The sequence below is a fragment of the Gasterosteus aculeatus genome, chromosome 8 (genome assembly GCF_964276395.1).
Source record: "Gasterosteus aculeatus chromosome 8, fGasAcu3.hap1.1, whole genome shotgun sequence".
Classification (NCBI taxonomy): Eukaryota; Metazoa; Chordata; class Actinopteri; order Perciformes; family Gasterosteidae; genus Gasterosteus; species Gasterosteus aculeatus.
The window spans coordinates 15,498,572-15,522,791 of NC_135695.1; the positions used below are offsets into that span (position 1 = coordinate 15,498,572).

General features: G+C 44.5%; 1 protein-coding gene across 6 annotated transcripts in view; it reads right to left on the reverse strand.

The window, feature by feature from the left end:
• Positions 1–24,220, reverse strand: part of ttll7 (tubulin tyrosine ligase-like family, member 7) — a 64,343-nt gene that overhangs the window by 25,819 nt on the left and 14,304 nt on the right. For all 6 annotated transcript variants that reach the window (XM_078108353.1, XM_040184423.2, XM_040184424.2 and 3 more), the window contains exons 5-12: positions 23,042–23,109; positions 22,615–22,773; positions 18,916–19,132; positions 17,268–17,432; positions 14,073–14,231; positions 5,033–5,127; positions 3,015–3,162; positions 2,169–2,242 (exon numbers count right to left, since the gene is read on the reverse strand). In XM_078108353.1, the coding sequence (XP_077964479.1) occupies positions 2,169–2,242; positions 3,015–3,162; positions 5,033–5,127; positions 14,073–14,231; positions 17,268–17,432; positions 18,916–19,132; positions 22,615–22,773; positions 23,042–23,109 (1,085 nt within the window). The remainder of the gene's footprint in view (positions 1–2,168; positions 2,243–3,014; positions 3,163–5,032; positions 5,128–14,072; positions 14,232–17,267; positions 17,433–18,915; positions 19,133–22,614; positions 22,774–23,041; positions 23,110–24,220) is intronic.

The following is a 24,220-nucleotide window of genomic DNA, read 5'->3' on the forward strand; positions in this document are numbered from 1 at the left end:
GGGTGGAGTAGTGCATTAATGCTGTTTCACACACATGCAGTACATATTCATAAACCCTCGTTGTGATGGGCACTTTAATGGGCTTATACGCACCTTCTTCCCAGCTCTGCTTCTTCTTAACAATGCGCAGTGTTTATCTTAGGCTATACGGGATTTGGAAAATGTTTAAACCTCTGGCTGGTTATGCTCATAACACATCTCCAAACTCCCCTCCTGTCGTCACTTTAGCCATCAAATCAAAACAGGGACCGGTTTAATAAGCATGGGCCAGTTCGGAGTGTAAAAGCAAGGAAATAGTTTGGCGTCTTTGCAGACATCGAGAGCCAGATTCCCCCCGCGTCGGCCTTTTAAATCAACAGTTTAAAGGGACTTAAAAGTACAGCCGGGTTTTCTCTAAACAAAGAGATGCAAAGTCGTAATGTTTATGCAGCGCCATGACTAAGCCATTAATACAAACTATTCACACATATTGGCCTCCAATTTGTCTATATTAATGGATGCACAATGCCAAGTAAAATGTTTAAGCTGTGAACTTTTACTGCGTCCCATCTGCCATCTAAAAACTTTATGCATAGAAGCTAGAAGTTCTTAGTATATGACTTCCATATTGTTGAGAGGTTGACCCAATTCCATGGATCACTTTATTACCTTCCCTTATTATATTAGATTGTATAACTGCCACCATTTTTAACCATCTTTAAGGTACATGGACAATTTTCTCTTCCTCTTGAGAGCAAACCTGAGAAATGTGTGAGAAATGTGGAAAAAATGATCTTCATAACAGGGGGATAAACTGTATTCAAATCGTAATATATAAAGAGAGCCAGAACTTTTAAATCCTCAACAAGCCAGATAAATCACTTGAGTGAAAAGCAAAAGTTCAAAACTTTAGGAGTGGGTGTTAACTGCTCCCTCGTTTTGGCAGCATATGGACATTTTATTTGAGGGTGACCCTGGAGTATTTTTTAAAATTTAAGTGAAATGTTCGTGCCAGTTCATATTCTCCTCCCAAACAAAAAAAAATCCTGGTATCATAGTTTTGTTCTGGTGTCTCTCAAACCTCCCAGTTGCTACTGTGCAAATCATCAATTGAATGAACATCTACGATAGCATCAGCCCGCTGGGTTTCTTTCTGATACCGTGGGGTCCTGGCTTTTCTGTAGCTGATACAATTCTCATCTAATAGCAGAATGTAAGTAAGTTCATTACCCAAACTCATTTAATGAGAAGCAGTGTGTTAATCAGACTCCAGTGCAGCGCTGGGACACCATTTGAATGCTAAGAGGTCTTTATTAAGGATGCTCCAGACAGACCTCAGCCTGTCTGATTGACTGTCTGGCTGCATGTCTGAAAAGAGGAAAGATGTGACGGCACTTCACGCAGGCTAGGATCAGTATTCTCACTATCAGTCAAGTGATGAGTCAAAAAGTCACTTACACTTGGGCAGACAGCAAGGCGTGTGTGTGTGTGTGTGTGTGTGTGTGTGTGTGTGTGTGTGTGTGTGTGTGTGTGTGTGTGTGTGTGTGTGTGTGTGTGTGTGTGTGTGTGTGTGTGTGTGTGTGAGCAAATTGTGTAGGCATGTGCGTCTGGGGAAGAGAGACTTTGTTGGACAAAGAGATAAAAGCAGGAAGACAGACTGAGGGACTGACGAGGGTTAACTAGTTGGAAAGTGATAATCGCCAAATCAGAAGTTTGTGTTTGTGAGTCATGCACGAAGATGGATCTGCTCCATCTGTGAGGTGACTATAAAGAATTGACGCGCTCAGTGTTTTCTAAAGTCCCAGCTGGAGTCAAAGGGGGAAAGCGTAGAAATGTGGTGGAAGGAGGAGATCGAGAATAGATTGCAGTAGTCAGGCAAAGTATACATACATTATAATTTGTAAAATGCTGAAAACATGATGAATAGATGAGTAACAGTTTAGTATTAGACATGGCAAACTACCTCCCATTTCCTTTTACTTATTCTCTGTCTTAGTTCTTCCACCTCGCCTCCTTAAAGACATTGGGTGTTCTCTTGTGTTTGTTCTCTGTGCAGCAGTATTATTTATTCTCCTGAGAGTGCAGCTGTGTGCAGATAACCCCAGAAATGTGAGCGGAGCGGGTGCCGATATAGTGGGAAGTTTCTGGAGTCAGAGTCCTCTATACCCAGCTGTTGGCCTCTGCCTTACCTGTAGTTCCCCAGATGTTGCTTTTCATGCTGCTCCCTAGAGATCTGCTTGCGAACCTGGGCCAGTCGCTCTTTCTAGAAATAGGGGAGAAGCAAAGGAAAAGCAAAGGAAAATGACTTATTCTCGCAGGTGAAAGTCACCGTAACACCCCACTTACCACTTCTTAAGAATAGAGACTAGTAGTAGAGAATAGTCATAAAAAGGAGACAAAAAAGGGAAGATGAATTCAAAAAGGCTTCTCACCCAGCAATACCTTATAATTAAGAGGCTTATTTCCAGCTATTCCCTTATTGATATGTAAGGGAGGTATAATTATGGAGATTAGTTGGCCAATTCAGCATGAAACCGAGAGGAGGGATTGACTCCAATACTGACAATACCGTTTCATTGAGCTCTGAGCGATATGTGCCTTCAACCCAACTGATCCCCTTCTTGCACTTAAAGCAATAACAGTACTCAACCACAAGGTAGTCCTCTTTTTAAAATTGTGCCTCTGCGCCACCTTTCCTTATTCCTATTGATTACTGCCAAGGCTAATAAAGGAGCGAGGGAGGCCTAAAGTACTAGTAGCCACCACTTTTCCCCCCAAAAGCTCCCTCGACCCTTTCATTTCAAAGAGATGAGCGACTGCCCCTCAATTGCTGCTGAAGCAAAGCCACCTTTTGTGCTTATTTTGGTGTGGCCTAAAAAGATCCGGAGGTACAGTGCGAATGCACAGGATAGTTTTAGTTTTGAAAGTCTTCGTGGGGGGGGGGCTACTGGTGTGAATGTGCGTGAATATCTCTAGTCTTGCTCAGCATCGTTTCCAAAGAGTGTAATCATTTGCTTCTTTATCATGTGACTTACCAGCTCCTCTCTCCTACGCTCCAGCGTGTGCCGTTGTTTCTCCCAGTCGGAGGAGGCAGCCGATAGCTTCTTCGTGGAGCCGTGTCCATAGAGGCGTCGTTGAGCCTCTGCCTTTTGCTGTGCTAGGTTGCGTTTCTTATCACTCGCTCTGAGAAAACATGTACAGAGTTTTTTTCACAAAACCTTTGAAAACGGTGTCTACATTTTTATACTTGATCCTTGAGCACTCAAAATAGCATTTCTATGTAAGGAAAAAAGCACATTTGCTGTTTATCAATAATTCAAATTTCTGAGCAGGTTAAACTGCACCATTATGAAATGTTGTTGTCTAAATCTGCTCGTGTTCTCATAACCTTTCTCATATCTATTTCATAACATACTGTCATAGTTCTTTCAGTATACACAAGCAGTATTTTATTGCTACAACTCAGAAAGCAGTGTTCATGAATGTAAACAATGAAACAGCATGCAGGTCTCATCTGTGACATTTGGACCAACCTCAATTTGCCTTTTCACATCATTGTGGTAGTTAAAAAAAAAAAAAAAAAAAATCCTCAATACAATAATTCCACAATACAGAGATAAGGACAGAGCCGCGGCACAAACAAAGTGACAACCATAGGATGAACAGGACCAGACGGCTAATTCTGAACAAGTGGGCTCCTGCGGTCTGGAGAAAGGGCAATTTATTTTAGTCAATCGCTGGCCCCTTAAATTGGATATTGAATGCCGTTGGCCGGCTGAGGTTTATCAATGTCCATGCCCGACCGGGTCTGAATTGATCCCAAGTTGATACAGTTGTTGGGAGCCGAGCTGAGACCCGACCCTACCTCTACACACCAGCGACCCCTCCCTGGTGGGAAGCACAGCCATTACTATATAAGGAAAAAGTGAGCGAGGTAGAACAAAGCCTTCATTCACTCCAGCATGAACATAAGCAGTTTGTCCAGTGGAAAAATACCTCCCCGATGCCGTTCAAGGCCTCCTACGATTTATTTGCCACGAAATAATCAAATCTCCCCTTTTAATCTGTGGGAACACAGCAAACATCGGCCATGAAACCAATCATTTTGATAAGGGATTTGTTTGTGTCGACTGAAGCAGGGCGGGAGGGGGCAAGGGGGGTATGTGGGATGGCTGCACCCAGCACCACGCTTGGCCAAACTACATCTACGGGGATGCATGTAATTGATCAATTGATCTGTGTGTTTGCTGCATTTGTGCATGTGTGTGACTCGCCGAGTTGCTACTATATTTAGAGCAGTAAGAGGAGGACAAGCACAAAGAGAGAAAGGAAAAAAAGAGAGCAGAGATCCAGAGGTCTGGTGTACGATGATCAATCAATGGACCGGCTCTCTGTAGCCAGGGGACAGAAAAGCACGCCAGCAAACACGCACGCAGACACACAAAAAAGACACGACACACAACGAGAATGAGCGTGTGCATAACCTCCTGTAAACAGGCAATCAAATACAGCAAAAGTAAAAGTTCACAGTGAGCTTATAGAGAGCAGGAGAAAAAAGTAAACTTTTTAAATAGACATAGCAGAACTTATTGTTATCCTGTTTCTGTCTCTCTCACACACACACACACACACAGACGCACACAGCATGCCTGATTAAAGGGTGCACAAAGCGCACAGTAGCAGCATAGCTTTGTACCTCGGCCATTGTCTGTTTTTATATCTACTACAGCAGCACCAACACACATTTACAAGGACAGACATTTTTTACACCCACAGCCCCTCTTGGTTTCAGACTAATGTTCCCACTGTGACGTCAGATTAAAAGAGAACCGGGATGAAAGCTGCATTGTGCCGTGCATCAACGTAATTCCAAGAAACCTGAAAGAATCGATTTGAAATCTTGAAATTCAGAGCGCCGAAAAATAAGCTCTGCCGTGAGCTTTGTCTACCTCTGCACATAATACTTAATGGGCCCCTACAATTCAATTTGATTCATGTATGTTTATCAACAAGCCTGCGCGCGGGTGTGTAGGACCACGGTGGAGAACCGTACCGAATGTTGAGTAGTTTCAGAGCATTTAGCAGCACCCCTTTCTTCACGTCGTAATCAATCTTCTGATCGGTCCCGAAGCTCGGCGCTCGATTGATCTGCCAGAGAGGAGAGGAGAGAAACATTCAAAGAATATTTTCCTACTTCATTTCATTTTTTTCCCCCTCTTTCTTCTCAACACAGCAGACAGAAATGCAATTACAGGAGTGTATTCAGGGCACATTTGGGAGAAGAAAAAAAAAGCAAAAGAAGACATCTGTTCCCGCAATAAGAAGAGGAGAGCGGGGAGAAGAAAGAGATGGAAAGGGAGAGTTTTGTCTTCTTGAAGGACACTTTGGATCTCTTACTCACTGCCTCGGCTTAAATCTTGTCCGACACTGATGTGTGTAAACTCGTGCATGAAGAGGAGTCCGCGTGTGTGTGACTGCATGCATACGAACAGATTGTGTTAAAGTTAAACTGTCACTAGATCAGTGACCCCGGCAAACTGTCCATGACTCTGTCATTTACGTGTCCCAGGCACTGCGAGGCCAATCCGTACCACTGCCACCGGTAATCTCTTTGTGAGCATCAGTGGACTACCAGCGCTCGGCTCAATCCCATCATATCAAATTGAGATAGCTCATAGGGAGACTTAACTGAGCGAGAACAGGATAAGCCACCTGTGATTCGAGGTACAAAAGCCAGCAGCACCAGGGGACAAATTCAAGAGCAGCTTAGCATTCTTAATCATTTCCGACGATGGTGCAGCTGTTCAGATATCAGTTATTATAACTGACACGACAAATCAATTCTTCCCTTTTACTCTTTGTTTGCTCCTTCTTGTCTTCTTGCCAAGGTGAGAAAACAGATTGGGAGACAACAAAAAGGATTAGAAGCTGGAGAGAAGTGCGGCGGCAGTGCGAATGAACTGGCAAGCGCAATGGAAATGGTGTCTTCCAAAGAGGTGACTTGAAATGAGAATGCAACAGATGGCCTCCGAAAGGCTGGCTCAGGTTAATAAACCTTGATAGTTGAAATAAGTCAGGTCTCGTCCTAACGTCGTTAAAACTCGTTTGCTTTTTTTTTTTAAATAGGCTTTTGATGTTTTTCTCAGCTCTCGGGTGGAAATAAAGCATTGGTTTCTTACCATACTGACGCAAACTTGCCCCCCTCCCCACCCCCCACAAGTTCAGTTATAGAACTTGGAACTCCTATTCTATAACCCGACATGGCTGCATACGTTGGTAAAGATCTGTGATCATTTTCAATCAAAGAAAGGTCACAGCTAATCGTGCTGTGGCTCGAAATGCATCCCTATCCGTAGCAATAACCGGCAATTGGGATGAATATTTGTGTCGGAGAGACATAATTCGTCCTGTTCCTGTCTTCCTTTAGAAAAAAAGCAGTTGGATACAGTTGAACTCATAAAAAGCAGCAAAGCAGCCAATCACGGATCGAGATTTCCATAAACGCGGCAGCATTGAACCAATCGGAGTATTTAGATCCATAAAATCAACCAATCAGGGACCGTGGGTTATAATACTGAAGGGAAAACACATCGGTGAGCAAAATCAGGCCATTTGTAAGATATTTGGGCAAAAATGCGCAACAGAACCTCAAAGACGGGCAGCACTCAGAAACTCGTTTTCTCTTTTTTCCACGGTAAGAGCCATTACTAATCCTGACACAAAGGTGCTCAATGCCGTGTGGCAGATTTGGGAACAGTTCTGTAAGATCATATTTACATCACAACCAGGGTCCAAGGAACAGTGAGAGCCAAGTGGGTTGAATGTGTTTCCAGCCGAAAGGGCAGCTAGTCCATTTCCACTCAAACACATTAATCCGAGAAAAATTCAGAAATACAAATTCTGGACGGTAAGTGAATCAGTGAAACTGCTCCATGCGGCTCAAATATATACGATAGGGGGACGGTCGGCTATCCAACTCTGTCACTCAATAGAATGAACTGTCCCATTCGACCTACAGTACCTTGCTGAAAGGAAAGAAAACACAAAAGAAAAAGAGGGAAAGGGTCTGTTTCCACTTAGCGCCCTCCCTGATACGACAGCCGCAATGAAAAGAGTGTGGCTTCAGAGCACCGCGGCCCACAGGTAACAGCCAGGCTGGCGGTGATCCGGGGCGACGGTTGTCTCGTTACTTGTCTGCGTTTCTTAAGTTTGATTTGCGGTGTCAAGCTGTCACGGGCAGTGAGTGGACGGGCATGGCGGCTCACCCGGCCTCCCTTTTGCTCTCCCTCAATCTCTTGTCTCTCTCTCTCTCTCTCTCTCTCTCTCTCCGCCTACTCTCCTCTGGTCGCCCTCTTCTTCTGGTTAGTTTCTCCTCCCACTCGGTGTCTTTGTGTCACTCAAGCCGCTTTCTGCCCGGTCACTCGTTCCCCTCCCTCCACTCACGCTCTGGTCATTACCTCGCTTCTTCTTTCTTTCTCCGTGTTTCTGTGTTCTGCTTTTCCTCTCTGGCAAAGAACGTTGGACCAGTCTGGGACTAATGAACCCCTCCAGGCTCCCAAAACCCCAACTCTGATTTCCTTAAGTGACTCTGGCAGGGTCTTAAAGGAGCTTTCGGTTGCTCCAAGACGCATTCAATAAAAATGTCAGATGAAAAGATTAGAAACTCCTTTTTACTCATGCTTTGATTTGGTTCAGCATCAGCATTGCATCAGTGGAGCCCAAATAGCACTTGGCCAAACAGCAGAACCAGCATGTAGGAGAAGAACATATCAGTCTGTAATTTTTCACAGGACAGGTTTATCTGATCATCTGATCATAAATAACGGGGGTGGGGAGGGGGGCTTTTATTATTTTTCGGCTATCCATTAGGTTTGAATTATCTGTGAACTAAATCCTTTCTACTGATTTTTATTGCAGGCCCTAAAAGTATGGAGAGGTAGAAGTGCAACCAGCAAATTCAACTTGCCTTGTTTAATATGATGTAGTGTGGGAGTGGAGGGGAAAATTACTCAAGTAAAGTTAATAAGTCAGCAAATTCCCACCCTAACAATAAAACTACCATCAACATGGCCACGGGACATGGTGCTCACATGGAGAGAGAATTCACTGAATCTCAGTGACTCAATGACTCCCAATCCAACTCGCTCGTCGTTCCAGACTCGCTCATTGTTGAAAATGTGAGCCTGGAGCAGTTTTTGCATGTGGCCTCTGCTGTGTCACACCAACCCTAATGACACAGCAGCAGCCATGGATCAACAACAATCACCAGCCTTCTTTCCCCCCATCGACATCCATTCTGCGTCTGTAAAACTCGTCAGACAAGTGCAAGGGCTGCTCGTGATTAATCGGTTCAGAAAAAAAAAAAAAAAAAAAACCCCTTCTTATTATTCCTGGCAGAGTGTAAACAACCACTGCTTTGACAAGCCTCCCATCCTGCCCCGCACACTCGAGGGTATCGGCACAGTTCAACCGCTGTCAGAAAGTGTTTGTTGCCGCACAATGGTGGAATGAGAGAGCGAGGCGGAAAGGGAGAGCGCGAGTAGCGGAGCGACAGAAAGACAGACAGCCGGCCGCCATGTTGGAGTCACTCTCTTGTTGCAGCCGTCTTATCAATCACTGTTTTTGTTCCTTCCGTGGCGTTGCTATTGGTCCAGTCAGACACAGGAAAATCTAGCTGCGCGCGCTGAGCTGGCGGTAAAGGTCCTGGGAGTAAGCGGGCCGACGCTTAGCGTAGTCACCAGTCAGCCTGACCTGCATGACTGGCTGGCTGGCTGGCTGGCTGGCTGGCGGGGTGCAGCGAGGGCTGCAATTCTTGTTGTTACTCTTTTCTCTTCTTTAAAAGACACACACAGATACGATCTGACGCAGCCACAGAAAGCAAAAGGGGGGCTTTAAAGTTGCACGAAAGGTAAAAGTGTACATAGTTTTGCAGCCGTGCTCGCACACTTTCAAAAATCACGCGTGCATACAACAACCAAACACACCTGAGGTGTATGTCATAAATATGCAAGAGTATCTCTATCCCTTTATAGCTTCTAACACACTCAAGCACACACACACACACACACACGCACACACACTACGGTCCCATATGTCACTCATAAACCTGCAATATATAACTTCCCCCTCAATCAAATGCATGCACACAAACACACACACACACACACACACACACACACACACACACTTGTCACTGCTGCTGCCGTACATGCCTGATGATAAATGACTAAATGTTGGGGTGTGTTTTCCACTGCCCCACATACGAGGCCTGTGCTCTCCTAATTTGATACTTATTCCATGAAATAGTCATGTTGGGGGAAAATGGATGTGGATAGAGACAGACAGTCCCATACATCATTCTAATTATTCTTTAATAAACCTCATAGAAGCCAAAGAGCGGCTCGTAGGTAACTACTGCCACCTAGGGATCGCAGGGAGAAAGACGCCCCCTCAGCGCTACATTTAAATAAGAATGAATCCCACTAAGTGCAAAAGATTGATCAAAGGCAAAATGAGAATGAAAGGTGGAAGGGTGCAAGAGAAACTCTGAAAGATAATTGAGTATATTAAACTGTATCTGTTCTCCTGCATCATTTTTCACCCTAGAAAATTCAATCACGAGGGGATGAAATTTGGAGAGCATGGGTAGCAAGTAAATTCATCCTTAATCACCCTGAATACACAACAATGTTTGACTCGCTTGTTGTAAGGGCTTGAAAACATCTGAAAGACAGGGTAACCTCTAACTCCTTCTTCTAAAACTCCTAAGAAAACTGTTTACACTTTGAATGGCTACACTTTTTTTACGGAAGGAGTCTTCATCCAATTCGGCACAGAAGAAACTGAATTTTTAGTATTTTCAGGAGTTGTAATACATTTGCGAGTGTCTTTTTTATGTTTGTTGGAGATGTGCAATAGTTTATATAGTAGTAGTGTTTATTTCTATGTGTACGTGGGCTTTGGTGGCATCTGTTTACATTTGCCAGCGCAGATTACTCCCCGCAAACACAGCCCCGACACAAACACCCACACATATACCACTCGCATTCAAAAGAAGAGGAAGTCTGGATTATGTTGGCTCTGAGGGATGGAGAGGCAAAACCAAACTCATCTTGAAACAATTGCGGGCAAAGCACAGAACGAGAGGAAAGTTGCAGGAAGGGGTGAAGGGAGGGAGAGGAGGGGTGAAGAATCACCGCCCTCAGGGGAGCAGTCCAGCTGCAGTCTGTTGTCGAAATGCCCATTCACACACACACACACACACAGGCACGCACAAACACACTCAGACGCAAACAAACCAGTGCCACGGTTGACCAAACCGTGCCCGCCTCATTAGCTGCCAATCACTCTGCACGAGCCGTCCTGAAGGGGGGGCACGAGGGGAGAAAGCAAGAGAGATGGATGAGGAGACGCTAGTTAAGTTGCAGCCATCAATAATCGAGCCGCATAAGCTTCTGTGTCCAATGGCACCACGGCACGCAGCGAAAAACAACACAAAAAGCCGTCACACAAGGCTTCTTCCTCCTCTGATCAATCCGTTTCATACTGCTTTTATCTTTTCTTTTTTTTTTATGCGAGGATCCTCCGATGCCTCTCTGTTTGGATAAAAAGTCGTTCTGCAGAAGGGAGTTGGCTTTGGTAGAATGTACTGATACAAGCAGACACACACACACACACAAGCTGCGGCCTAACGAGTGTGCCGACTGGCCTTTTAGCTGCTGGAGCCCGACAATAGATGGACAGCCTTTCACAGAGCTTTTGGAATTATACATGCTCACTGCAAACATTTGTTCCATTCTCATTTAGAGCTGGCCAGCGCTTAAAAAGGCTTTAAAACCGGCTTCTTTTTCTAACCAAACAGAAAATGAAGTCAGCCACAGCCAGTAATGAGGATGTGCCTCAATCCACCCGATCTTGTGACATGAGAACAATTAATTGTGCTCATTGTCGAGTTATGCTCCAAAACAAAGAGTAGAGCATTTAAAGAAGTTCTTTTGCGTGTGAAAATATTCCCTTTGTCACGCCCACTAAAACCAAACCTCAAGTAATTTTTTTCTTATTTGTCACGCCGGCTTACAGCACATGGGCCCTGGAAATACTTGAGAGAGGAAGGGGGTGCAGAGGTGGCAATGCTGTCCCATTGCCATATTTTCCATCGAGTAGAATTCATTCCTCATGACACACTGACTTTTGAAATGACTGCCGTTCTCTTTGATCCATGTACCCCAATTTTAAGACACCACCAGATTCAAGCAGAAAGTTCCTGAGCTTAACTAAGTCTGTTTTTATCTCTTCTGTTTTCCAATTATTATCTTTTTTCCTGCTATTATTCATTATTTTGCGATAGAAATAAAAAAAAATTACATTTAAACGGCTTTAAAGCAAAAGGCTGGATACTAACCGTACAGACTACGGTCTAAGCCGACTGTCCATGTGTGCACGTGTGTGTGTGTGTGTGTGTGTGTGTGTGTGTGTGTGTGTGTGTGTGTGTGTGTGTGTGTGTGTGTGTGAGCGTGTGAGCATGTGCGCGTGTTAAGAGAAGATCACGGCTCAATGAAACGCCTTTCCCATACGAGACACAGATGCTGTCTGGGCTGGTTTAGTGAAAGCGAACATCTCGGGTTTCGACATTTGAGCAAGTGTGTGTGTGTGTGTGTGTGCCTATGGAGTGCTGATGTTTTGAATGTCAATAGCAGGTAGAACTTGTGTTGAAAACTCTGCTGAATTAAGATAAGGATCCCACAAAAGCCGGCCTCACTCTTTTTAACCTTCTATACTGTAAAGCGTGTTTGATGCCTGGCCTTGGTTTGAGAAGCATCACTCTTGCCCCCCCCACCCCCCCTCTTCCCTTGTGACAAGCTGTTTAGCAGGTTTGTACTGGTCTGTGGGTTGTTCCTCTTGACTGTCCCTATTTGTTATCAGTATATTTGGAAGGATTTCTCTTTGTGCTTGCCTGCTTACAAAGAGTCGCTGTATTGAATCTTGAACAGGGCTCTTCTTGCAAAGGCAAAATAGAGGCGACAACTTGCCTCTAATCACAGGGGTTTGGAGTTGCACTATTTTGAATACCTGGTCTTGAAAAAAAAAACAGTGGCTACTTTCTGGAGTTGTAATTGGAGGATGTGAGAGGCAATCATGTTTATTTTGCCTCCTTAGCTTCCTACACACACACACACACACACAAAATAGCAGACCCAAATACAAATACAAAGGGCAGGATTAATGTTATTTGACAGTTTCTTGTATATGATACTATTTAGCTTTCAGGTATCCGACTGACTTGGAGTTTACACAGGTTTAACTTTCATTTCCTGGCTGAGAGTTTGCATGTCCAGCAACCAATTTTGACATTTTAAAGAGTAAGAGAGGAAGACGTTGTCGGAACGGCAGTCTGGGTAAAGGCCCAACGAGGCATGGCACACATAATTCACAGTGACACTCTTAGGGAAACTTGAGAGCTGTAGTCCAAAAATTCAAAACAAACCTGTGAGACCTTTATTGTCTTCCAATTCCATTTTTAAAGTTTTCCCATTCGAAGGGGTGACAGAAACAAAAAAATGAAAGATGTTGAAATGCAGTGAAATGCATTTGTGTTGCCACAAAATCTGCTGAAAAATTAAATTTTGACCAGAGGGCTTGCCATGGGGCACCGTTTGTGGCAACCAGCCTACGGGACACACTGTGTGTGTAGCGTCGCTTCAGAGTGACAATGAACGTCAACAGGCTAAAAAAAGGAAATAAAGTTATTCTGAGGCTTGACAGCTTCCACAGTGAGGATTTGAGACTATGCTTACAAGTATCTCCTAACTAATCAGCTATTATTTTGGAAATAAATGATTGTTGCTGTAAATGTTGCGTGAAAGAGAAACACTATTGTTTGTGTGTCTGGTTGCGTGTGCGTACGTGTGTGTGCGTGGGATGTTAATTGATGAGCTATAGAGAGCTGCTAGTAGCACAGAGGGGATCATTACTGCTGGAGTGGAACAACTGCATTCACGGCTGTTTGCCATGTCTCGTACACAAACACACGCACACTCACAAACACACATACGTACTATCGCAGTGCAATGGCAGCAAAAGGAACACCATCATCTTGCTCTCTCTTCTACAACCTTTTGTCACTTAATACAACTGCTCAACCACACAGAGTCAGGTAATTATGTCATGATGGGGAAAAAAACAAACAATTACCCTGGAGGCATTTCTCTTCCTTGAGTTAATTTGTGGGAGAGGAGGGGGGGCAGGCGCGCAACCACTTTGGGTTAAAGGATTTAGGTCAAGCTTTAACTGACTGGCTGACATCAGAACGGTGAGACAGAAATCCTGGAGCGGATTCTAAACTCAAACCCATCTTCTGCTTTAGTGACACTGGGAGAGACTGACACGGAGACAATGGGTGTTCAAACCCTTCATGTTTGCCTTTGTGTCGGGAAAAGGGGTCTTTGTCTTGTCTTATATGCAGCTGTGTACGCCTGCATCTCCATTTGCAGTCGTGGGTGTGTGTGTGTGTGTGTCTGTGTGTGAATGCACACAGCCATGTAATTGTGTGTGCATGTTTGTGGCTGTGAACATACCTTTCATTTTACATGAGAGTGTGTCTTCTGGTTGTGTTTGATTGTGCATAAATACATACTTGAGACTGTGTGGATGTGTGTGTGTGTGTTAGAGAAACCAGGGACAAAAATGTGTAAGCAAAATCAGTGTGTGTTTATGCTTTCTGTCAGTGCGGAGCAACGACTCCCTCTCTCCCGCTGATGCCACGTTACTTCAGTTTGGGAGCCGCTGTCACTTTAGTCGCAGCACAGACAGGTGAGACAGCGCAGACTGCAGCCCTCCCCTCTTAGACTGCCCCCCCCCCCCATACACAGCCTATAATGACATTGTAGATCACAGAAGAAAGTCCCCTACAGTGCTTTTCGGGTTTTTTTTCATTATGTGACAAAATATAAAACAACAATTACAACTTATAAATCAGTAAATGATACAATGCCTTTAAATGTAGTAAATACAATTACTTTTAGTATGCCAAAAACAAAAACTTGATTGGCCCATTTCACCCCGCCTCCCTCACACATAGACACACAGCGCTGTACCTCTAGCAGCCAGGGTTTGAGTTTGCGGTCCAGGATAATGTCAAAACCCAGGACCTCAAAGCAGACGCTGTCGCTCCCTGGTGGCTGGCCGGGTCGGCACATGCGATAGGCGTGCAGAACGTGGGGCTCGGCCACTATTATGGTCTTCACCACCAGCTCCTGGCAGGACAAAAAACACAAAAAAATGGAGTTTACCATGCTGAGCTTGTCACTTGCCTACCTCCTGAAAAGCTATATGCTGCAATTTTTATAGCAGCTCTTGCTTTTTTATGCAGGTCCTCTTTAACGGAAAATGCTGCAATTAAAGGTCTGGCTTTAATTGCAGGTTGTGATTGCAGACAGATGCTTGAACCTTTAGATTCAGGACTAAACTCCGACAAGTGAGTAATCGCAGCACATACTACACCTGTAATCAACAGAGCTGCTTTAAAGAGGTGGGAAATTATTCACTTGTTCAAAGATACTTATGTACAAGTATAAAAATATCAATTTTACTCAGACACAGACTTTCACCAGTGTGGCCTGTGGTCCATCTGTGGGGCTAGTGGCTCCCAACCTGTGTTCATGTGTGTGTGTGTGTGTGCACATTTTGCTGGCTGCCACTTGCCGGCCTAAGCCCCAAAGTGCAGCACTGCACAAAGCTTACCCTCACCAGTCAAGCCCCAAGCAAGTGCTGCTGGCCTGCCATCTTCCCAGTCTGACTGCCGGGTGCAGGAGTGGGGTATGGTGGTCTGGCCCTGACCTGATAAGGCGGCAGCCCCATCCCTTTTCTGTCTGTTGCTCACACACCTCCATCAGTGCGTCTGACCTACAGGCCGCACAAACACCTGCTCCCACTCGCGCCGTTTATGCCCAAAGTCCCCAGTACTGGCTGGTGTGCATTTGTGTTTTTGTCCCTACTCCCATCAACTCCCACCTTATCCTGAGCCCCCACTCCCCCCAGCACTGTGCATGTCGCTTTTGTTCGCATTGGGCTGAAACGGTTTTAGAATCCTCTTTGAACCATTTTATCTATACATTTTTGTATTTTACCGGCATACTTTTTAAAATTATGTGTTTGCATGTATGATACATTTATATTGTCTCGGTTTTAGTAGCGTCACTTCTCTCTCGATGTCATTGTAGCACAGCCGGCGGTGTGCAGAGTTGTGGATTCAAGTCACAGGACGAGTCACAAAATGTATTACGCACAACTAGACATGGACGTTAACATCAATTATTTGTGACTTCATTTGGACTCAAGTCTTTTGAAAAAAATGTCCCCCCAAGCCCAAAGATTAAAATGTATGCTAGTTAAAAAACCTGCCAAGAATCAATCATTATCATCAATCAACTAACGGTAACTGCTTTCATTAACAGCAAGTCGACACTTAATTCCCCAGTTCCACTGACTTAGAACCAATCCAACGGTATCCAATCAAGATGCATGAGAGAACCAAACAAACAGCAGATGGAGACAATGATATTAAAGATAATTGAGTTGCATACATAAACTATGCAGGGTTCAACAAAAAAGACGCAACTGGTAATACATTTGTTGAAGAGCTCATGAGGACTTGTTTAGGATTTGAAACTTAAAGATTACAACTTGGGACTTGACTCAGGACATAATATTTTTCTTACAAAAACTGAACAGCGCAAATACTGCAGGGCTTAAACAGGTTGACATATGCATGTATGTGCCCAATACTACTTGTTTACTTTGACACACACAACATCTACACTAACTTTCCCCTTAACAGTCAAGCCCCACGCAGTGCTGCTGACCTGCGGTTTTGTTGGTACCACTGCGGGATGCAGGAGAACGGCACGCGGGTGTTGATGTGCACTCTATAATTAGCGTTGGTAGTCAGACGCTGCTCTCAAAATGACCCCCACATGATAAAAACTGTGGCTTTTCTGGCCAAACCTTGGACACTCTGCCCCGTACAGCACATCAATAATACCTCAATATGAAAGAGATATCAGTGAGACATGGGGGGAAGGGGAGAAACACATTCACTATATTCTTAACCCCCACAGACAATCTTTTGGCAAACTCTCGGACTCTGTGACCGTGACCATTGGCGGGAGGGGCCTGCTTGGTCCGTACAGGAACAAAATGTAAGAGGAGGGATAAAAAGAGAAGGAACGAGGAGAGTGAGCGGGGAGCATAAATACAGAGTTGAAACAAAACACAGTGTGTGAGTGCAAACGGACAGCACTAACACCAGAGTGAGGCAGCTTCTGAGGAAAGAGCAGACACAAAAATGCCGAGAGAGCAGGAGGAGAGGAGGACGGCCTGGCTGAGGCAAAGGATGACACTCTGATGTGTCACCGAGAGGCAGGAAGGATGTGAGAAAAATAAACTGAAGCGAGGAAAAAACAAAATAGAACTGGCCAGACAAAATGGGGCACATGGAGAGATTACAGAAGATGGATGGGAGCGGAGCGTAATAAAAGGAAACATTACCTAAACAAGAACTTAAAAGCGCGAGGTAAAAACTGTTTAAAAAAACACTTTGTTCAAAGTGAACACAAAAAAGAGCAAAAGCTGATGGAGAGAAGAAATTGCCTTGAGGAAAGTATAACAACCAATGGGATTTGATTTTGAGGTTGAACGCTTGCAGCACAAGAACAGACAGTGGAACATAGAACAATCACTGAGGGACCATATACCCTAAATGAATACAGACAGAGGGACAAAAAGTCAAGGTCAAGAAGAATGAAATAGAAAACGACATAAGAACAAGGGCTGAAGAAACGGGTCCAGAAGAAAGATGTACCTACGACAATACTAACAGAAAGACGTCAGGGTAAAGGATGGGATGGATGGGTAAAAGAAAATGTATGCTGGTAAAGGTGTTTGGATGAGCCGAGAAGAGGGCCGGATGGAGAAAGCTCATCCTCCTGGAATGATGTTTTCACTCAGCTCTTAAACAAAGCTCCGAAGCTCACTGAATCACTGTCATAACAAATCACATCAAACCTTTTTGCTGGTCTACTTGTGTTCTCTGCGCAACGTGTTTTGTTTGGTGGAAAGAGCACGAGTCCATATGAGTGTATGCGTGCACAGATTACACCTAGGGATGCGTGCCTGTGTTGTTTGCATTTGTGGCGTGCTTTGTCATCATGCCGCACATCCGCCGCCGTACGTCTGCATGTATCAAGAGTTTTTTTTGTGTTTGTGTCTGTTTGTGTGGACTACCCACGTACAGAGACGTCCCCCCAGAACTTGGCCACGTCGTAGTCGTTGGCGCGGAGGAACTCGGTGAACCAACTGATGGACCTCTTGCTGCCTTTGTCCACCGTCTCGTCCCGCTCGAAGTTCTCGTTGTGTTTGTTGACTGAGTAGTTGGTCAGGTGCATGTAGAGCTGGCTCTGTGGAGACAAAGGGGAGTTCAGAGGGCGTCTCCTCTGTATGTCTTTTTTCACTTAGCTGATGAAGAAAGCAGGCTCTTGTTTAGCTCCTTCCTCAAATTTAGATGGATTCATAGCTGAGAGCTGTCAGGTAAATCTTCTACATAGTACTAATGGCTACAAATTACTGCACTGAAGCAAGTTCCATGGTAAAATGAAATGTTATTTCAATACATGGGAGTATAAACTGTATATTGTACCCGTGCAAGTGCTCTTTAGCATAATTATACCTTTGTCAGTGATTATAATCATCTGAGCAAACAACATCCTCGAGGGTGTCCATGGTTTCATCTCCACAGTGCACATACCCACATTGTAATGTGAAACATTTTCTCCTAAGTAATAAGGACATGAATAAAGGAAAAAATAAAAACATCACAATTGTGTCCCTTGGCAACAACTAAAGATGGTAAGAAATAGTGCAGTAGAAATAACAGCTCGCTTTGCTATATGGGAATTACCAATGATGATTAAAACCAAATGCTTTGTAAACCTTTTAGGATCTGTCTTTTTAAACATTATCCCTCACGGTTTGAAGACAATACATCCTTGTCCTTAGCCTCAAAGGTAATAACGCTGTGACCGGGGGGCCACGCCAGCCCATGATGGCTGCCTGGGAGCCACTCTCTGTGGGATTGAACATCCATCTCCGTGGCACGACTCACTCCATCATGTGTCACACACTGGGTAAGACAATACACATTTGTGTCACAGGAGGGGTCCGGCGCATCTATGCGAGCGTGTGTTCATATTATAGATAAGGATCACACTTGATGGGAAGCTGTGTGTGTGTGTACACGTGTGTGTGTGTACGTATGTGTGTGTCTGCGCCTATGCATCCCATTGTGAGCGACAGACTGTGCTTCAGCAGGTGCAGAACCCGGAGGCAAATAGGAACGGCTTGATATTACAGGAGACATCTGGCACATTGACATTTACACTGTTCATACAGTATGCTTTTCCATTCTGTGTGTGGGTGTCTGCACGATTTTGCACGTGAACCAATATCAGCCTCACAGTTGTCTGCATTTGGGGACGCTGTTGACTGTGTGTGTATGAGTGCATGCGTGTTTTGTGATCATGCAGCGATCATACTCTGTTTCCCAACCGCTGTCTCCTGCGTGTTTGTGTGTCTAATTTGATTACTTCCACAAGCCCACGTCTTCGGTTCACGTGAGTGTGTTGTGAATCTCCTTCTACTATCCGTCTGTGGCGATTGGCCACACACAAAGTTCTGTAGGTACCTTCCAAATTTAAATCCATGAAGCGTTGAGCTTGTGTCTACAACTCATCAAACTGACCTTGTGCACAAAGACGCAAGTCCTGTTATGAGCTGCAAGGTTCGTGTGTGAGCATGTGTGCGCTTTTCTCAGTCTATAGGGGAAAGTCCTACACTAACAAAGGTTACCATCGCCTTCATCAGCGCTATTATTGTTTGACTCACCAGGTTGGCCTCACTGGGCGCGTGGTACTTCTCCGTGCCCATGCGAACCAGGCCGTCATTGTAGAGGAAAATGCGAAGTGGGTCGCAGGAAGTGACGAGGATGTAGATGCGCAGGTCGAACTTGTACCCCTCCATCAGGAAGGGCTTGTCCAGGTACTCTTGAACGATAAAGTGCTCCTGAGCCGGCAGCTTCTCGCAGTTGCGGATAAGCGAGATCCTGGATAGACAGAAACTTTATTAATCCTCGGGGGGGAAATTGGGATGTCGTCAGCAGGATAATAAAATATGGCGTTGTAAAGACAAAAAAAGATAATTAAAAAAATGATCGATGGCAGCATAGCGGAGACCATGAACATGACTGATGATATTGGCACCGTCTCACATACGCGTTGAAGCAAAAGAATTAAGCCAAACAGTATACAGATTTGATGGGTTTTAGCACGATATGTCATTCCAAATCATCAGGAAAAGTTGATGACATATTACTGGGAGGGAGGGGGGAACACATCTGCCATTTATGCTGGGACTTTTAATCTTCTCACTTGAAAAGTAGAACGAGCACTAGATGCAATCACAGGGGGAAGATATATCCTTACTGGGCACGAGATGACTGAAGACATTTAGCACTTAGCAGTGAGCGGGTCAGAGTCACCGTGCCCTGATGGTATTCATGATGCGACCACTTCTACAGAACATTCCCTTAAAAACACATATGTAAATGCGTGCGCTCAGCATGCCTTTGGTCTGGTCTTAACAGCACACTCTGTTTGGCTCTGAGGGGCATTAAACCGTTTTTCTACTTTTTTTCATTCCACAGCCATTTAAATACAACTCTTTCAAAAAATAAATGTACAACCAACAGACAGCTATGACACAATGCTGGTTTGTCCTGACAAATATTTGGCAGGCGTCTGGGTGACGTTGTGATTTTCTGAAGCCAAACTCCCCATGAGTTTGAATGGCAAGGTGCATTGAATGTTGTAGCAGACTCTTTTAGCTGGCCGCAGGTTAATAGGGGCAGACATTGTGCTCTGGTCAGACCTTGACTTTAATTCATTTGCTTTGGTCTCATGTCACTGGCACTCAGGCCTTATGGTATGCAGGCCTTTGCGAGCTGGACTCAAGAAAGAGTTGTGTTAGTTTACGTGCATTCATGTGGTCGTGCACGCGAGGTTGAGGGGCAATATTTTTAAAACTTGGTGAATGTGAAAGTGTGTTCTTATGTGTGTGGGTGTATGCGTGTGTGTGCTGGGAGGGTGAGGGGCGGTTTTTCTAAACAATCTCCCACTATGTACAAGCATCGCGAATGACCTATATCACCATCACTCTTACTCAAGGCAGACTTGGACTAAATTGGTTACATGCACAGCCTGGAAGGCTCCATTGCAGACATGCAAGCAGGAACACCACATTAAAACACAATATATGGTCAGGAAAAAGAAAAAAAAAGTTTGAGGTATTACTATATTTTGTGCACAAAGCCACAGGGGGGAGGGGGAGGGGGCAAACGTCATTCTGCTCTGTAATCACAGCTAGAACGTTACGTATCATTGGAACAGAGCATTCTGTGTTGTTGTAATTCAACAAGATAGTTTACCTTGTTTCATTCTAATGACGGGAAAAAACTGGAGCATTGGGGATGAGCCTCTTAGTCTGAATCTGGACTCAGATCAGGTATCGCTTTTTCAGGTCAGTTACGCTCTTGTTACTTTCAGGTTTATCAACTGCTCCTCATCACCACTTGCTCCCGCCGACTGAAATCTGGCCGCTTTACGGACAAGCGTGTCATCGGCCCGCTTATCACAGTGATGGAATAGAAAGGAACGGGGACAAGTTGATAGCAGGCTGGCCGAGTGTGTGAAGGGCCTTTCAAACAGCAGGCTGAGTGATGAAGACGGGGTTAACAGCGTTGGTTAGTCAAGGAGGAGTAGCTGAGGAGAAGACTCCATGATTGATGAGCTGGGGTGTCAGATAATCACGGCCCACTCTCCCCTGCCTATTTAATTTGGCACTGGAGGGGATCGCCGGCTTTTTTTATGCGCTTTTATTTTGTTTCCCTTATAACACGCTGCGCTTCAGACACAAACAATAACTTAATTTAGTTGGCCGACGGAAAAATAAATTACAGGGGGTAGATATAAGTTAATTTCCTGCCGCGTAACAGCGTGCAAAAAAAAATAGAGAAAAATCTAATCTTGTGAACGCCCGCCGCTGAGTGGTCGAGCTAAACTCATCATCTTTCATATTCTTAATGTATTGCTGTGATTCAGCCTTTGCTGCCTTTTATTCTTTAATAAATAAGGGCTTAGTGCAGCATGGAGTTATAAGTAATGCTCACATTATACCAGAACGGACAAATTCAAAGGGAATTAGAAGGAGGTGAGGCACACTGAGCTATTTGTACTTCAATATCCCCACCTATTGGTGCTTGTGATGAATGCACTCCAAAGCGTTTCTCCACGCACACACGACAGGGATCACAGTTTCAGAGAATTGCAAGTAAAATACTTATTAATTTTTTTGCAAACGGAACAGTTTCGATTTATTCTGTATTGTGCAATGTGCAAAATAAATTGCAAGTAGTGTTCAGAACCCAGAATCCATAGTAAATGCAAGCTCAACCTGCACACAGTAAATTAGAACAATTCAGTTTTAAGTGTCAAATTTTCTATTGCTCCTAAAGAGAATATTAGAATCAGTTACATCAATTGGAGACAATTTTGGATGCTTGTGTTGTATGCGACCATACTTTGGTTAAAAAAGTATCCCGGTCAGTGTTTTGTACTAGATTGAGCAGGAAAGCTTAAATATCCACATTGCTGATTTAAGTCAACAGATCTCCTCTCAGTCAGTGATACCAGGAACTCTTCCACAAGCAAGCAGCTTTAAGATCAATGCCACCCCGATACTCACCCAGGCTTAGAGAGTTACCTTTTGTTGACACTGTGTCAGAGAGCGGTCAATTCAACCCTTTGGTAAACTTTGCTTTGTAATGTTTTGTCCACACCTGTTTTCACACTCTGGGCTTCACTGAAAGTGTGTTGATTGCTGGAATTTGACATCTGATTGCTTAAGAGGGTAAAAGTGCACCTAATAAACTGGTCAATGTGGGGGCTGGACGCCGTGTCACAGTAAGGAGTCACCATGATTTGATGCTGATCTCTTAATAATTAAGGCTTGTAAGACATCCTGGATAGTAAAGACATGCCTTAGGAGTCTTAGATCACAAACTGAGAGTGGCGCTAACCAAATGGGACTGGAAGTATGAAATATGCATTCGGGTGCCACAGCCAGCTGTTTTGAAAAAAGAGATGCTATCGCGAGACACAGAGGCCCCTGCAGCAGCCATCTTGGTCCATTTTCGGCACCGATAACCTCTGATTTATGGAGACTGTGACCATCGAGGACAATGAGGCCAACAATGACATTCACCACACTCTCTCAGCTCAAATACTCATTCTGGTCCTGGCCTTAATACCTTCTCCATAGACACTCATGTCAGGGACACAAACCTCTTATTGCCTTGTTTTGTTGTGCTTGTCATCTATTTGCTCTATATTTTCCTCCTCTACTCATTGACCCAACGCACTCATTATCTTGGGTAGTTTCTATCCTCTGCCCCAGCGACTCTCTCTTTTGTGCCTCTTATAGCCAGTTTGTTAGATGGCTGTAGAGGGCACTCGCTGGCCTCTGACCTACCCGTGACCCATGGCTCCGTTGGCGGGTTTGACGATGAAGGTCTTTTGCTTGCGTTTCCTCCGTAGTTCCATGACATAGTTCTGGAACTGAGTGTACTCGGCAGGGAAGATCCAAGTTTTGGGTATGAAGCTGTACTCTTGAGGCTTGCACTTGATCATTCTGGAAAAAAAAAGGTTTTTTGACAGTTTGTCTGTGTGGGAGTGAAGCAAGATTTTTCATTTGTACATTTTAAAGTTACAAGAAGATTTTTTTTTCTAGAACTGAAGATGAATTTTGCGCTTTTTCAGTATCTTCTAGTTATTTGGCTGGTAGTGGTGGAGTGCAACAAGCACCCACTTTAGCCGGCCAGAAGCCTAAACACTGAGCTTTGAAATACGCCACTTTTGTACATTTAACTCTACCAAGGCAATCTCTTTTGAAAACTTACTTGGACATGTTTCTTGCTAGGCAGTCCTTCCGGCAGATTTCGCCCATGCCAGGGAAATGGTTAATTCTCTGCAGAGGGACAGGCAGACATAATAATGTTGTTAGGCCCATTACGCCACTCAATTCCACCCCCACCCCTTCATAAAAATGTGCACATTAAAGGCAGCAACCTGAAGTGAGCTTACAATGTTCTGACATTTATGCCCAATTACGGACCCAAAACAAAAAGGTGACGCTGAGACCTTTCTCAACCCTTATTTAGTGTAGCATGTTTTCTTTTTTTAAACTTTAAAGGTTGGGGAGGGAAGAGGCGAGAAAAAAAAAAGATCAATCTCAACTGCGAGGGGCCGAGGTAATTGGTTCTGCATCGCAAGCTCCTGCAGTGACAGTTGAATGAATTGCTTTGAATGCGCCAAAAGGGTGGTGGGAAGGAAAAGAAAAACTCTGGGTTTTCTGTATTCTTTGACCAAATGAGCCTGAACAGGGGCGTTAATTAGGCTCATATGAAGAGAAACTTGACAGCAAACTCACAGTACATCACTAAACGGGAAAAAATGAAAGAATTAAAGGAGGGAGACAGAAAAAGCGAAGGGGGGGGGGGGGAAGAGTGTAAAAGGATCCCATGATTATTATCCAAACGAGACAGACGTGATTAGGGATTCGGAAGAGATTGCACAATTACGCCGATGCCGCGAGACGACGTGGCTTGTGAGGGGAAATCAAAAGCAATTGTTGAGGGACTTCCACTTTTCTACTGAGAAATGATCTTATGAAATAACACAGCAGCGAAAGCAAATGGCAAACAATTGACAGCGAATCACCAGATCTACGCAGAAACATTTGCCACATTGCTGCACGTTAAGCCGTTACAGTATTCGCAATATTCAATCTGCTTCGCTGAACTCTTGCTGCCCCTGTCCTAACAAGCCATGCTCTTCCTGAGCATGTGATTTAATCGATCATTAGTGCCCGGTCTAATCAAATAAGCACTCTGGAAGATGGATGGTTAACGGTCAGAGCTGAAGGGAAACCAGTTCAGTCAGCAGGACAAGGGCGGTGGGGGTCAAACAGAGGTAAGATCATTTCGGAGACTACACAAGCAACCCTTGTTGTTTAGGCCCGTCTTGTCAACATCGCTGGAGACATCCAACCTGGCCTGAACCCCCCCGCTGCTCACAAC